The sequence below is a fragment of the Muntiacus reevesi genome, chromosome 2 (assembly GCF_963930625.1).
Source record: "Muntiacus reevesi chromosome 2, mMunRee1.1, whole genome shotgun sequence".
Lineage (NCBI taxonomy): Eukaryota > Metazoa > Chordata > Mammalia > Artiodactyla > Cervidae > Muntiacus > Muntiacus reevesi.
Genome location: NC_089250.1, coordinates 72,519,878 through 72,534,721, shown reverse-complemented (window position 1 = coordinate 72,534,721; position 14,844 = coordinate 72,519,878). Strand labels below are relative to the sequence as shown.

General features: G+C 54.5%; 1 protein-coding gene across 3 annotated transcripts in view; it reads left to right on the top strand.

The window, feature by feature from the left end:
* The first annotated feature begins 202 nt into the window (after positions 1-202).
* The window catches only part of ZNF335 (zinc finger protein 335), a 19,519-nt gene continuing 4,877 nt past the window's right edge, over positions 203-14,844 (top strand). The window contains exons 1-16 of one of the 3 annotated variants that reach the window (XM_065922086.1): positions 203-353; positions 1,025-1,274; positions 2,561-2,816; positions 3,737-3,814; positions 4,064-4,591; positions 5,772-5,918; positions 7,673-7,925; positions 8,006-8,183; positions 9,099-9,211; positions 9,982-10,000; positions 10,143-10,259; positions 10,345-10,421; positions 10,503-10,663; positions 11,303-11,535; positions 12,429-12,522; positions 12,648-12,742. In XM_065922086.1, the coding sequence (XP_065778158.1) occupies positions 1,074-1,274; positions 2,561-2,816; positions 3,737-3,814; positions 4,064-4,591; positions 5,772-5,918; positions 7,673-7,925; positions 8,006-8,183; positions 9,099-9,211; positions 9,982-10,000; positions 10,143-10,259; positions 10,345-10,421; positions 10,503-10,663; positions 11,303-11,535; positions 12,429-12,522; positions 12,648-12,742 (2,550 nt within the window). In that variant the 5' untranslated portion in view covers positions 203-353; positions 1,025-1,073. Of the gene's footprint in view, positions 354-625; positions 848-1,024; positions 1,275-2,560; positions 2,817-3,736; positions 3,815-4,063; positions 4,592-5,771; positions 5,919-7,672; positions 7,926-8,005; positions 8,184-9,098; positions 9,212-9,981; positions 10,001-10,142; positions 10,260-10,344; positions 10,422-10,502; positions 10,664-11,302; positions 11,536-12,428; positions 12,523-12,647; positions 12,743-14,844 lie in introns of those variants that run through there. The other 2 variants (XM_065922087.1, XM_065922085.1) reach the window with 2 other exon arrangements.

Sequence of the window (14,844 nt, the reverse complement as noted above, 5' to 3'; positions counted from 1 at the left end):
GTGGGGCCACACTCAGTCGCGCCCCGGCCTGCGGCCCAGGGAAGGGTCCCAGCAGTGACGTCACATAGCCACTCCTCTGTGTTCCTCCGCCCTGAGATAAAGTAGCCCCTAACCATAGCGGATTCTACCACTAATACTAAGTGACATATAAGATCTCAGATTATCTTACGACCCTATTATGATTTTCAGGCCTCAGGGCCACCTTCCAGCACATTGGAAGCCTTTCTCCGGACCGGCGTAAGAAGTAGTCCCGGCCTCCGTGAGGCCGATGGGTCCCTCCGCCGCGGGGGGAAAGAGGATGGCGACCTCGTCGATGCCGGAGTCGGAGAGGAACACCGGTACGAAAGCGTCAGGTGAGCTTCGGGGAGAGTCAGGTCACCAGACCGCACCCTGCCAGGAAGTAGGGCCACACTGCGGGGAGACCCGGCGGAGAGGTCCCGGGCCGGCGGGGCTGTCCGAACAGGGCCCCGGGGTCCCAGGCCCTTTAGTCGCTCTCGCACTTGCCTGAGCGGAAACCCTGCGCCGCCACAAGATGGCGTCGGGCCTGAAGCGCAGGCAGCGCCGGGGACAGCCCCGAGTCGCCAGGCCCCGGGACCGTCTCTGTCAGCCCCCTCCGCACGGGCGCCAGGGGAGGGGGGAGCAAGCCGCTGACCCAGGGGGCCTGCGGGCGGTACCACCGACCCTCCACCCGGGGGGACTCGGGGGCCGGAGGGCTGAACCACTGACGCCACACGGGGCCCATAGACGGAACCACTCTGCGGGAATCATGGAGGGGAGGAGAGAAGGGTCAAGATTCCCCGCCACTGACCACCCTCCCGAGGATGAGGGAAGGGCCGGAGACTGGGAGGCAAGGCTTCCTGATCCTGTTTTCCCGAAGCAACCCCTCGCCGTACCATAGAAAGCCCCGCCCCGTCGGCGACTCAGTGTTTGCATCTGCGAAATGGGCACATGGGCGCAGCTGAGTGGGATGCGGGGACCGGGAATGAGGCCCACCGGTTCCAGCCCCGGTCACATCCTCTCACAGAGTGAAGGCCCCGGACCTTGGGCCCCCCTGTCAGGCAGCCCCCGAGCCGATGGAGGAAAACGAGGTGGAGAGCAGTAGCGACGCGGCCCCTAGGCCTGGCCGGCCCGAGGAGCCCTCGGAGAGCGGGTTGGGTGTGGGCACCTCGGAAGCCGTGTCGGCCGACAGCAGCGACGCCGCGGCCGCCCCGGGGCCAGCGGAGGCCGACGATTCCGGCGTGGGGCAGAGCTCGGACCGCGGCAGCAGCTCGCTGGTATGGACCGCGCTTGGGTGGAGGCCGCGACCGCAGGCAACAGTGCTTGGCAGTCAGGGGGGAGCAGCCAGCAGGCTTGCTTGTAGCTAATAATTGGTTTATGGTTTACTGTGACCCAGGCTCCATGCCAGGCCCCTAGCATGGGTTTTCTCATTTAAACCTCGTACCTTGTAAGGCACATACCACTCTTTCCACATCTTACAGAGAAGCAAACGGGCACAGAGTCAGGATTCAAATCTAGGCTGTGGGCTGCGCTCTCCACTGTTGCCCTGGTTCATATCTTGGCCCTTCTGCTGATTCACTGGGAGATCTCGTGGAGCCTCAGTCTTCTGTCTGTAAAATGGAGCAGAAATACCTCCCCCTGAGGGTGCTGTGTTGTGAGCTGCCACCAGATGTTTTCTTGGAAACGCTTTATAAAATAGTCTCATGGCTTTGCCACCTCTTAGCTCTGTGGTCTCAGATAAGCTCCCCAGGCTTTAGCTGTCCGTTTCTCATGTGTAAAGTGGGAATAATAAATGTCTGTGCCAGTAAGGGTGTTTTTTTTTTTTTTTTTTTGAGGGTTAAATGAGTATGTGCAAAGCAATTAACACGGGGTTCAACACGTGGTAAACAGTCAGTATATATCCAGACCCTCACCATTGTCATTATTTGCCAGATAGTAATGGTTTTCAGGACATCACATCATAGAGGTACACAATAACAGCCTCCACTTTGCGGGTCCAGGGGTTTCATTGGTTCAGCAGAGATGGACTTAGCATGTGCCCAGCTAGTGTTCGACCCTGGGGTTACAGCAAGAGACAAGAGAGGTGTGGTTCTGGCCCTAATGGAATCTGACTTGGGAGCCATAATACTGCAGAGTGAACCATCAAGTGATGGGGGTGGCGGGGACACAGGCAACTAAAATGCTGAGGATAGAGGGGTCCTAACTTGGCCTTGGGGGTCAGGGTCAGCTTCCCAGGAGAGGTACCAGCTGCGTGTCTGAGTAGGAATTAGCCATGGTGTGATGCTATGAAGCGTTTCAGGCAGAGGGAACAGCTTATTTGACAGCATGGTGAAACCAGCTTCACCTGACTATTGTGTGGGGGCAGATGTGGGGCCTTACACCTGATCAGACCCAGGGACCCTGGGGCTTGTTTTTGGGGAGGCTCCGTGACTAGAGGGTTTCTCCCACCGGTCTTCTGTGTGGATGAGGGCATTGGGTGACTCTACTCACCATGTCCTTGGGCCCCTAAGGAGCCCCATCCCTAGCTCCTAAGCTTCCTCTCTCCCTGTTTCCTGACCCCCAGGAGGAGGTATCTGAGAGCAGCTCCAGCACAGACCCGCTGCCCCATGGCTACCTCCCTGACTCATCTTCTGTTTCCCGCGAGCCAGTGGCAGGGGTGACGGGCGGCCCCCCAGCCCTGGTGCACTCCAGTGCACTCCCAGACCCCAACATGCTGGTGTCTGACTGCACGACTTCTTCCTCGGACCTGGGCTCGGCCATTGACAAGATCATCGAGTCCACCATCGGGCCCGACCTCATCCGGAGTGAGTCAGGCCATGGTGGGCAAGAGTTGCCCCTCAAGGGTTTCCCTACAGAACCAGCTGTGCAGACTCAGGCAGCTAACCTTATCACTCTGAGTTTGTAATATGAAAGCAGTAACCCCATCTCAGTGCTAAATGACGAGGATTTACCTGACTTTGGGGCTTTCCTGGTGGCTTAGATGGTAGAGAGTCCTCCTGCAGTGCAGGAGACTCAGGTTTGATCCCTAGGTCAGGAACATCCTGTGGAGAAGGACATGGCTACCCACTCCAGTATTCTTGCCTGGAGAATCCCATGGACAGAGGAGCCTGGTGGACTATAGTCCACGGGGTTGCAAAGGGTCAGACACAACTGAACGATTAAGCACAAAATACCTGACTTTGCACTGGAGTCTGTTCTAAACACTCCACCTGCAGTAGTAGGTCATTGATCATCTTGGTAACCCTAAAAGTACATGCTATTATTGTTCTCACAGTCTAGATGAGGAAGCCAGGGCACAGAGGATGTAAGCCCGCATAGCTGCTGTCATTAGCAAGTGTTGGGCCATAAGCTCAGTCTGACTCCAGAGTTGGTGCTCATGATTTGCCAGACTACTTTCTACTATCAGTGATCTGTGTAAGGGTTGTAGCACTTGGAAAGGACCTGGGATGGTCTCGAAAGCCAGTCCTAAGAAAGTGGTGCAGCATCTGGGCCTTAACCGTGGAGAAGGTTGGAGAGGAAAAGAGGGAGACCTTCCAGGTGTAGTGGTTAAAGGCGGACAGCTGTGGACTGGCTGCGGGGCCAGCATGTCACACATCCCAGACCTCCCGACAGTCCTGCCCTGGACGGGAGGTGGGTCACGGGGCAGCCGATTTCACAGTCGCATGGGTGAATTAGACTGAGTGTTGGCCTGATGGTTGTCCTTATCAGCTGGGCATCCCCTCCTCTTGTCTCTGCCTAGGCTGCATCACTGTGACCAGTGCGGAGGGCAGCGGGGCTGAGGCCACACGGTACCTGATCCTGCAGGGACCAGACGATGGTAAGGGCTCAGCACCAGGCCCAGGGAGCCCTGCCGTGTGTGGGGGTAGGACAGGCAGGCTCTGCCGCAGACTCACTGTGTGATCTTGGCAGGTTATCCGCTGCCCCTGGCCTCTCAGTTTCCCCATGGTTACTATGGTGGGGCGTGTGTTCTAGGACCCCTGGGCTTGCCTGGGAGGGGCAGCAGTAGCTCATGGCCAGCCTCCCTGTCCACTTCCCTTTGATTCCCTCACCACCCGCACCTCTCCAGGTGCCCCCATGGCATCACCGATGTCCAGTTCCACCCTGGCCCATAGCCTGGCAGCCATCGAGGCCCTGGCCGATGGCCCCACATCCACATCCACATGCCTGGAGCCACCGGAGGAAGCGCAGGGTGGGCCCAGCTCCCCGGCGCAGCCAGCCTTGGGTTCTGGCACCGAGGAGCCGGACTTGCAGAGCCTGGAGGCCATGATGGAGGTGGTGGTGGTTCAGCAGTTCAAGTGCAAGATGTGCCAGTACCGGAGCAGCACCAAGGCCACGCTGCTGCGCCACATGCGGGAGCGGCACTTCCGCCCAGGTGCGTTGATCGCGGCTGGCCCGCCCGCCTGCACACATTGGTGCCAAGAGTCAGACTTGACAAGCTCGTTGTACCCTGCTCCCCCACCCCCCGCAGCAGCAGCTGGTAAGAAGGGGCGTCCACGCAAGTGGGGCAGCTTGGCCCAGCCCCAGGAGGAAGAGGGCCCAGAGGAGGAAGACGACGACGACATCATAGATGCTGGTGCCATCGATGACCTGGAGGGTAGGCTCCCAGACCTGCTGCCCGCCCACGTCTGCATATACTGAGCTCCCTCTGGCCCATGTGAAGGGCCAGGAAAGAGGAATTGGCACAGGCGCAGCAAGGAGCGCCTCCAGCATAAGATAAGAGGAGCTGGGGCTTTGGAATCAGGAGCTTCATGTGCAGTTGTCCAGACTGTGCACTGAAAACCAGCACTGTGTCTAAGGTCATGTCCGTTTGTCCAGCAGAAACAGAATGCAAGCCGTGTGTGTACTTTTTTAGTAGCTGTATTAAAAGTGAAAAGATGAATTTAAAGTCAGTCATATATTTTATTTACCTATTATGTCTAAAATCTAATTTCAGTATGCAATCATTATAAAAAATTATTAACAAATTATTTTTACTTTTTTTCAGTCTAATTTTTGGAAATCTGAAGTGTATTTTATACTTAATTATGCCTCAGTTTAGACTAGGTACATTTTTTTTGTTTTTTTAATTTTTTTTATTAGTTGGAGGCTAATTACTTCATAATATTTCAGTGGGTTTTGTCATACATTGACATGAATCAGCCATAGAGTTACACGTATTCCCCATCCCGATCCCCCCTCCCACCTCCCTCTCCACCCGACTCCTCTGGGTCCTCCCAGTGCACCAGGCCCGAGCACTTGTCTCATGCATCCCACCTGGGCTGGTGATCTGTTTCACCATAGATAATATACATGCTGTTCTTTTTTTTTTTTTTTTAATTTTTTTTTATTTATTTATTTTTATTAGTTGGAGGCTAATTACTTCACATAGACTAGGTACATTTTGAATGCTCAAGAGTCACATATGGTGAGCGGCTCCTTTAATGGGTAGCATAGTCATACTTTGTAGACTTGAATGACTAGACACTTTTTTCCTAAACAATGACTATAAAGTGTATTGAGGAAGGGGCACTTCTTTTCTGATTCACATTAAGGTATATATGAGCTAATGGTAGGTGTTAAGAATGGTCCAGAGAAAGGACTGCAGGACCTCAAAGACGAGTACTGACAGTCAGCCAGGGGAACATCAGGAGGGCTTCCTGAAGGTGTCATCCCTGGTGGGTTTGGAAGGAGGAGCAGGCAGGGAAGGGGAAGTGGGCCTCTTTCCAGGGAAGCTGGCAAGGGGTCAGGGCTGAAAGGTCAAGGCTGTGGCCCTCCTCCTCTTGCTATCCCCACAGAAGACAGCGACTATAACCCTGCAGATGACGAGCCCCGGGGCCGGCAGCTTCGGCCCCAGCGCCCCACTCCCAGTACCCTGAGACCCCGCAGGAGACCTGGCCGGCCCCGGAAGCTGCCTCGCCTGGAGACCTTGGATCTCCCAGATGGTGAGAGTGGGGCCCAAGGGTGCGGGTGGGGCTCAGGGGTGGCCTCGTTCCCTGCTTGCTTCCATGGAGCCTGGGGATGGAGCGTGCTGTGCAAAAGAGCAAGTCTCAGACCCACCAGAATGACCTGCCGGTCTCCTGGTGATGGGGAAAGCCCTTCCCTACCAAGCTCGAGGGTTAAGATTCACCAGCTGTCCGATAAAGCTTTTTGGTGGGAAGCTGTCACAGCATGGAAGTTGGAGTATTTACAACTGAGCTAATTATTCCTAAAACGAGAATAAGTCTGAGGTCTGAGACGATGTCAGAGGAGCACAGACTTGGAGGGTGACAGGCTTGGGACAGGGGAGACCCCATGGACAGAATGCCGGCTCTGCCTCCTACCAGCTGGATCTGGAGGGAGTCGCTTTGCCTCTTGAATCTCCCCTTACCTTATTGTGAATGCAGGTGATAGATAGTACTTGCCTCTTAGGGTTGTAGCTTAAATAGACATGCCAGGAATACAAGGTAGTGGTTTTTGTACATGAAGTTGTGTGTGTGGAGGAGTGGTTATATATTTTTTTTAGTGTTCTTTTTTCTTTTTTTTTTTTCATTTTTGGCTACACCTCATGGCATGTGAGACTTTAGTTCCCCAACCAGGAATCAGACCCACACCTCCAGACCTGGAAGTGCCATGTTTGAACATGTGGACCGCCAGGGAAGTCCCTAGTCTTCTTTGTAAAGTAACTTTTTACTGAGGTGTATGTGCAGGAAAGCAAAGGTGTGCTAACTGCACAGCTCAGTGAATTTTTTAAAGGTTTTCTGTATGTATTTATTTTTGGCTGTGCTGAGTCTTTGTTGCTTCGAGGGTTTTTCTCCAGTTGTAGTGCACAGCCTTCTCATTGGGGTGGCTTCTCTTATTTTGGAGCACAGGCTCTAGGGCTCACGGGCTTCAGTACTTGCCGCATGCAGGCTCAGTCATTGTGGCTCCTGGGCTCTAGAGCACAGGCTTAGTAGTTGTGGCACATGGATTTAGTTGCTCCACAGCATGTGGGATCTTCTGAGACTGAGGATCGAGCCTGTGTGCCTTGCATTGGCAGCCAGATTCTTTATCCAGCTCGGTGAATTTCTACAAGTGAATACACCTGAACATCCTGTTAGAAGCGAGATGTTACCCGCATTTCCTGTAACATATTTTGAATTTTTTAAACACGTTTTGAATTTTTAAAACATTACAATGAAATACTGTTAGTGTTTTTGAATAGGCAATGTATTCGGATGTTTTGATGGCAGAGGCTTTGCAACTGTGTGCGGTGATGTCTCCTTCCTCTCTCCCATATGCTCTTCAGCCTCTCAGCCTCCCTTGGGAAAACCAGTGATTTAAGTGTTGCTGTTGCTCCCCAGACCTTAGAATGTCTCTGTGAGGTCACTAGAGCAACAGTTACCTCCCTTTGACAGATGGGGGAAAAGGAGACTCAGAGAGGGGCGGGGCTTTGCCTGAGCACACACAGCAAGTTGGTGACTGAGTTGAGCCTACAGGCAGGTCTTCTGGCCGGGAGGCCCCAGCTCTCCCAGTACTGCTCCATACTCTCCCGTTTGAGGCGTGCAGTGCTGACAGCTGCAGGAGGGGACGTGTGTCCACACTGCTGTCTAATCACGGCGGCCTGCATCTGTCCCACACCTGCCGTGCCCATCAGTGGGCTGGGACAGTGTGTGTGGGGGTGTATCTTGGCTGGCCTCTGGCACACCTGTCCACATCTGTCCTGGTGTGTCTGTGGCAGGTGTGGACGGAGAGCCTCTAGTGAGTTCACAAAGTGGACAGAGCCCTCTGGAGCCACAAGACCCCGAGGCACCCAGCTCCTCGGGGCGGGGACGCCTGGTGGCCCTGGGCAAGGCCAACCGGGCCCCCGTGGAACCCGGTGTGAGCCAGTCAGATGCGAGGAGTGCAGCATCGTCCTACCAGGATGAGGCTGACGCCCTGCCCCGCCGCCGTGGTCGGCCCTCCAGGCGCTTCCTTGGCAAGAAATACCGCAAGTACGGGTGCCGAGATGAGAGCTGAGGGTGGGGGGTGGCAGCCCAGCCCCTCCAGACCTCCTCCAACATCCTCCTGGCAGGTACTATTACAAGTCACCCAAACCGCTCCTGCGGCCCTTCCTCTGCCGCATCTGTGGCTCCCGTTTCCTGTCCCACGAGGACCTGCGCTTCCACGTCAACTCCCACGAGGCCGGCAACCCCCAGCTCTTCAAGTGCCTGCAGTGCAGCTACCGCTCCCGCCGCTGGTCCTCACTCAAGGTGTGGCAGAGGGACCAGGAATGGAAGGGATGCTGGATGGGAGAAGGCCCTGAAGGAGAGTGGAGGTGACGGGCACCTTCCTGCCTCGTCACCAGGCCAAGGATGTCCTTTCACAGGCTGCATACTGCAGAGTCGCATCATGTCTTAGACTTGCCTAACCACCAGCACACTTGGCAGGTGGCCGGAAAACTGCTTTAATCTCCTTCACTGTGTTAGAAAGTCTCCAGCAGGTCCTTTTCATCATCTACCCAGAGGTGCCTGTGGGCCTGCAGCAGCCCGAACCTGTCTTGTACCTTGTAGATGCTCTGATGTCATCCTCATGTAGCCCAATGAGGTCATAAGTGTCAAGAGTCCCATTTTTTAGATATTATTATTTTTATTTTTGGCTGCCCTGGGTCTTCGTTGCTTTGTGTTGCTTTCTCTAGTTGTGGGGAGCGGGGTCTACTCTTCATTGTGGGACCCAGGCTCTAGGCATCGGGCTTCATAGGTACAGCACACAGGCTTAGTTGCTCTAAGGCATGTAGAACCTTCCTGCGCCAGGCACTGCATCTGTGTCCCCTGCATCGGCAGGCAGATCCTTATTCCACTGTGCCACCAGGAGACTCCAAGGGCCCCATTTTACTAGTCCAGGAAGCTACAACTTGGCCAGAGTGAGGCAGAACTGGCCGTTATGTGGGCTGGGCCAGTGGTCCACCTCCAGCTCTGATGGCCCGAGTTCTGGGCTTTCTGTGCACACGGTGCTTCCTCCCTCAGACCGGGCCTAGAGGTGGTTCTCTGGACCTCGGCAGGAAGGGCAGGGAGCAGGGATTGTTTCAGGGTGCAGTAGGGAGGGACAACTCGAAGGCTGTAGGCACAGAGCCGGTGGGCAGGAAGGGAGGTTGTGCCCCAGCCCTGTCCTTTCTGCCTGTCTGCCAGGAGCACATGTTCAACCACGTGGGCAGTAAGCCCTACAAGTGTGACAAATGCAGCTACACCAGCGTCTACCGGAAGGACGTCATCCGGCACGCCGCCGTGCACAGCCGGGATCGGTCAGTAGGGCTGGGGAGGCAGAGGCCCAGGGTGACCCCAGTCCCCACGTACTGAGCCCCTGCTCTGGGTTAGCCCTTTTGTAGCACACGACAGACATGGGAACGGCAGGATGGTTCATCCCAGATCACTTGGCTCAGAGCAGGGCAGTGGGGGCGCCTAGAGGTCTCTTATTCGGTCTCTTTCCTGCTTCGAGCTTTGTAAATTGGGGATTGTCATTGTCGAGGTGGTTAAAGGAAATCGTGTACCTAAAGGGGCTCAGAAAAGGATCTAAAGCCAGTTCTCTTTTACACCTGTTTCTTTCTTTCTCTTTGGCACAACTTGCAGGTTCTTAGTTTCCTGACCAGGGATTGAACCCAGGCCCCAGCAGTGGAAGTGTCGAGTCCTAACCATTGGACCGTCAGGGGATTCCCTCTTATAGATTTTTCTTTCAAAATATAAGTAAAAAAGGAGGAGGAGTCCTTTGTCCACGTGAAATCAGGGACACCAGGTTGAACAAGCACTTGGGTCAGCAGCTCTCCACCGCTGCATACTTTCTCAGAGTCTTTAAAACACAAATGTGTTTTGTGACAGAGAATGGCTTGTTCCTAAAGCAAAGTGGCAGAACTTACCGCACACCTCTTCACGTTTTCTTCTGTGAGCTCCAGTGGAGGAACGCCGTTCTCATAGAAGGGGGCTAGGGTCAGGGCTGAGACTGGGTCCGGTTAATGGGAGAGGATCTGGGGTGGGCTTGGGCACGTGATGGTCTGACTCCTGCGTCTTTCTCTCCTAGGAAGAAGAGGCCAGACCCAGTGAGTCGGCGGCTCAGGCCTGGGAAGGGCCCCTGCCTGCGGGCTGCCCGTGGGGTGGAGGGGCGGGGGCGGGAGGCCCAGGCACAGGCTCACCCTCCCTGCTTGCCTTCTGTGTCCCCCCGGCCCCTCCTGCCCTTCCCAGACCCCAAAGCTGAGCTCCTTCCCCTGCCCCGTGTGTGGCCGTGTCTACCCCATGCAAAAGAGACTCACTCAGCATATGAAGACTCACAGCACGGAGAAGCCCCACATGTGCGACAAGGTGGGTGAGGCTGAGTGCAGGGCTGGGGCGTGAGGGGGGCCTGCTGGGGCGCGGCTCCGTCACTAACCCACCCCACCCCCTACAGTGTGGAAAGTCCTTTAAGAAGCGCTACACCTTCAAGATGCACCTGCTCACGCATATCCAGGCTGTCGCCAACCGCAGGTATCCCCCGGAAGAGCCCCTGGGGCTGCAGGGCCCCGCCGTGCCCCACTGCTGAGCTCTCCCTGCCCCGACTACCTCCAGGTTCAAGTGCGAGTTCTGCGACTTTGTTTGTGAGGATAAGAAGGCACTGCTCAACCACCAGCTGTCCCACGTCAGCGACAAGCCCTTCAAGTGTAGCTTTTGCCCCTATCGCACCTTCCGAGAGGACTTCCTACTATCCCATGTGGCTGTCAAGCATACAGGTCCGGCCGGGCCCACCCCTCAACACAGCAGGGCCCCGTGGTGGGGGCTCGGCTCTGTCTTCTTAGCCACCCCCCCACCCCCTACCCCACCCGGGACTGTCGCTCACCTGAGCTCAGATCCCAGCTCAGCCAGCTCTTCTCTGTATGACCTGGGGTCAGTCTTTGCTCTCTCTGAGCCTTTCTTAGCTGTGAAACGAGAGAATCCGAAGTACCAACGGCGTGGTGGTTATAAAACCATTTTTTCCCGTAGCCCGGCCTTCACCAGAGGAAGCCATAGAAGATGGACGGCAGAAATTGCCTCCTCTTCTTGGTGCCTGGCCCTCGGGCAGGCACACAAGGGAAGTCTAGAGAAGGGGAGCCAGGGTGCTCTTAGCTGGATTCCTGGCTCCCTGTGGGGAGGCAAGTCAGGAGAGAGGTGTGTGGTCATGTGACCTTGAACTGGTCCCTCGGAGGAAGGCCGCGAGCGCGGAGGGAGCCCTGGCCGGTTTCTGTCCTGCCCATCGGCAAGGACAGAGCTTGCTTTCCCTGCGCTGGGGAGCGGGGTGCTGGGAGTTAGCCAGCTGGAGAGGTCCTTGGGGTCACAGAAGGCTTCCCTGAGGGGGCGGGTGATTCCAAGGACGCCTCCTGCTGTGTCTGCAGGGGCCAAGCCCTTCGCCTGCGAGTACTGCCACTTCAGCACGCGGCACAAGAAGAACCTGCGGCTGCACGTGCGGTGCCGGCATGCCAGCAGCTTCGAGGAGTGGGGACGGCGCCACCCTGAGGAGCCCCCCTCCCGCCGCCGCCCCTTCTTCTCTCTGCAGCAGATTGAGGAGCTGAAGCAGCAGCACAGCACGGCCCCCGCGCCCCCCGCCAGCTCCCCAGGACCTCCTGAGGTAAGCACAGGCAGCGGGTAGAAGGGGTGGGGGGCATGGACCGCGAGGCCGTGTGACGCCGTCTCCCCCAGCCACAGGGTCCTCATCAGCACGTCGGATACAACGAAATGAGCCCTGCCTCCCTGGACGGGGGTGAAGGATGGCTGATGGCACAGTGATGCCGTCCCTAAGTTCCAAGGAGGGGTGGGCTTTCCAGTGCTAGTAAAATAGAGAATGGAAGTATCAGTAGCCAGGTCGTGGTAATAGTTTGTTAATCTCTCACACAAAAGGAGTTCAAAGGGGAGCAGCTCAGGACTGATGTGGCAGTTCCCTGGTCAGTCATCAAGGACCAGGCTCTCTCAATATATCTTCCTACGCATATGATTCCCATTTTTGTGGTTGCCTCATTGTCCAGTATAGCTGCAGGAGCTCCAGCCTTCTTCACCATCCCAGACAAGAAGCAGGAGGAAGGGATGGGGGAAGAGGAAAAAGGATGCCTGCCATCTATCCATTTTAGCTTCCTCATGAACTTTACCAGAAGCTCCTGCTTAGCCACATGGCCAACTTTATCCAGCTGCAAAAGAGGCTGAGAAATACAGTCTCTTGGCTGAGTTTGTTGCCTGCCCCCTCCTTGCCCCTAAAGATGGACCAGCACGATGTGCTGGTAGAGCATAGAGGGGCTCTGGAGTCAGCCAGCCTCGTGTTCAAGCCCCAGTTCTCCTCCTTACTAGTCAGGGGATCCTTAACCTTAGTCAGCTCATTGTAGCGTGGAGCTGGTAAATATCTTGAAGAGAGTAAAGATCAAACCAGCCAATAGATGTGAAGTGAAGTGTCTGACAAGTAGGAGGTACTTGGTGAACACACTTGAATCTGAGCTGCCCCCTGTCACCCTTGGCCACATTCCCACCCCGCAGATCCCCCCAGAGGCTGCACCTTTCCAGTCCCCTGAGACCCCCCCACTGCTCTGTTCTGACACCCTGGGTGGCGCCACCATCATCTATCAGCCAGGTGAGTTCTGCGGGAGAGCAGGAGCAGGGACAGGGCTCATGCTGATGGGGGCTGGAAGCCGGTGGGGAGGGGGCTTGGGTGCCAGTTTTCCAGCCCTTTCTAAGGCTCAGGTTCACCCGACCCAGGGACTGCGGAGTCGACAGCCATGGCCACGCAGACAGCCTTGGACCTGCTGCTGAATATGAGCACTCAGCGGGAACTGGGTGGCGCAGCCCTGCAGGTGAGCTCCTTTCCGGCCTGGCTTCACCCTGGGTGTCAGCTCTGCGCTGGACACTGGGAGCGGAGGCAAGTGGTGAAGGAGACATGCCCTGCCCTCAGGGAGCTCGCGGGTAGTGGAAGACAGATCCACTGGACCCCAGTGGGCGGGTGCAGGGGAGGGGGCCGCTGTGCCAGGGAGGCCCCAGGAGACCAGGGAGGGCAGGCGGTCTCCCACTGCACACTCCAAAGTCACCAGCGACATCCAGTGCACTGAGCAGTAAGCACCACACTCTGCTCGGGGCTCTGAACGGGCTTCCCAGCTAGCCCAGCGCGCTCACTCCGTGCCACCTCCCACAGGCCAAAGGCTCCCACAGCTTTCTCCAGCTCTGACCTCTCACGGGGTTCATGCGCCTTAAACCCAGCATGTCCTCCCCCAAGTTCATCATCTTTACTTCTTGCTGCGCCCAGCCGCCTCCCCGCACTGCTCCATGCTTCTCTAAGGCAGGGAAAGGTCTGTCAGCACCTCCTGTCTCTTAGCCTCCTGGAAGGATGGAAACTGTGTTTGAGATAATAAATTCTGAGAACTTGGAAGAGTAACTTGCTGCCAGGGGAACAGAGCTCCATGGAGGAGGGAGCCTGTTTTGAACCTGGAAATCTTCATAGGGTTTAGTTTGTAGCATTTGGGGTTAGGAAGAAGTTTTAGATTTTTAGATAGTTCAATGTATCAAACTTTTATAGTTTTTGCTTGTGGTACCATCCTTAGAAAAGCCTCTTCACCTCAAGATCATATAAACATTAATTGGTATTTTCTTCGTACAGTCTCATTTTCCACACTTAAATCTTTACTCTACCTGGGATTTATTTTTGGTATATGCATAAAAGTAGGGAACTAACTTAATTTTTTTTCCCAAAAGTTGTCCAGTACAGTAGATTGAATCCTCTAACTTCCCTAGTCATTTGAAACATCCCCTTTATCATGCAGTAGATTTTCCTGTGTTTCTAGACAAGGTCTTTTCTTTTGATCTGTTTGCCATTCTCATGCCAGTATCATGCATTTTGCTTTGTTTTTTTTTTATTACAAAAACATATGCTTGTGAAACCCAAAATGAGTGTTAAGAAATGTTCTTTTCAGAGGGTGAAAATCTTTTAAAGTTTCCTCCCCTCCCCTTCATTTCCACTGTTAACAGGTTAATAAGCATTTCTGCAGAGGTGTGTCCAGGTGCTCGGTAACACAGAGACCTTTTGATCTTTAAAACGTGGGGTCATGGCATCTGCGTTTATGGACAGCCTAGCTCTACTTCCCTCTGCAGCCTGGCCACACACGTGTCCACTTCTTACTGACGTCTCCACCTCATTCGGTCATAGGGGTGTTCTGAAGCTTACCTTGTCAGTCCTTTATGCGTGCATGGTTTCCAGTCTTTCAGGAACTTAAGGCAGTGCTTCCGTGAACATCTATTTTCAGGTGTTCATAAACATGAATTTTAGTTGTGGGGTTAAAAGAAGCCTCCTAGAAACAGAATCCGTGGGTCCCACGCCGAGCATGACTCCTTCTAAAGTGATGTGTGGGGACTCCGCTGGTGGCCTGGTGGCTTCCATTGTGGGGACTCTCGCTTCCATTGCACAGGGGCCAGGTTTGATCCCTGGTCAGGGACATGCTACAACTAAGATCTGGTGTCTGGTGCAGCCAAATAATTTATAAAAATTTAAAAAACATATGTCATTACATGACTGCCGCTAGAGTGTGCTTCCCCACTGCCTCACCAGTGCTGCACATCAGTCTTTATCAATCTCTTGTCACAGACATGTATATCAGGGTCTTAATTGATAACTTTGTCATCAGAAGAGAGATCAAGTTTCTGTATATGTTAATAGACCACTTTATTTCTTCTCTCACTTACCTGCTTGTAAATTATTAGTCTTCTTATCACTTTGCAAGGGCTGTTTGTATGTACGGGAACTCTACCTTTTATCTCTGATATGCATTGTTAAATACCATCTCCCCCACCCCAAGTATCTTTGTTTCCTGGTCTCATTTTCTGATTCATGTTGCTGTAAGTTTTAACATCTGTCATGATTAGGAAAATCTTCTCACCCCAGGATTATAGAAATACCCATATTTTCTTC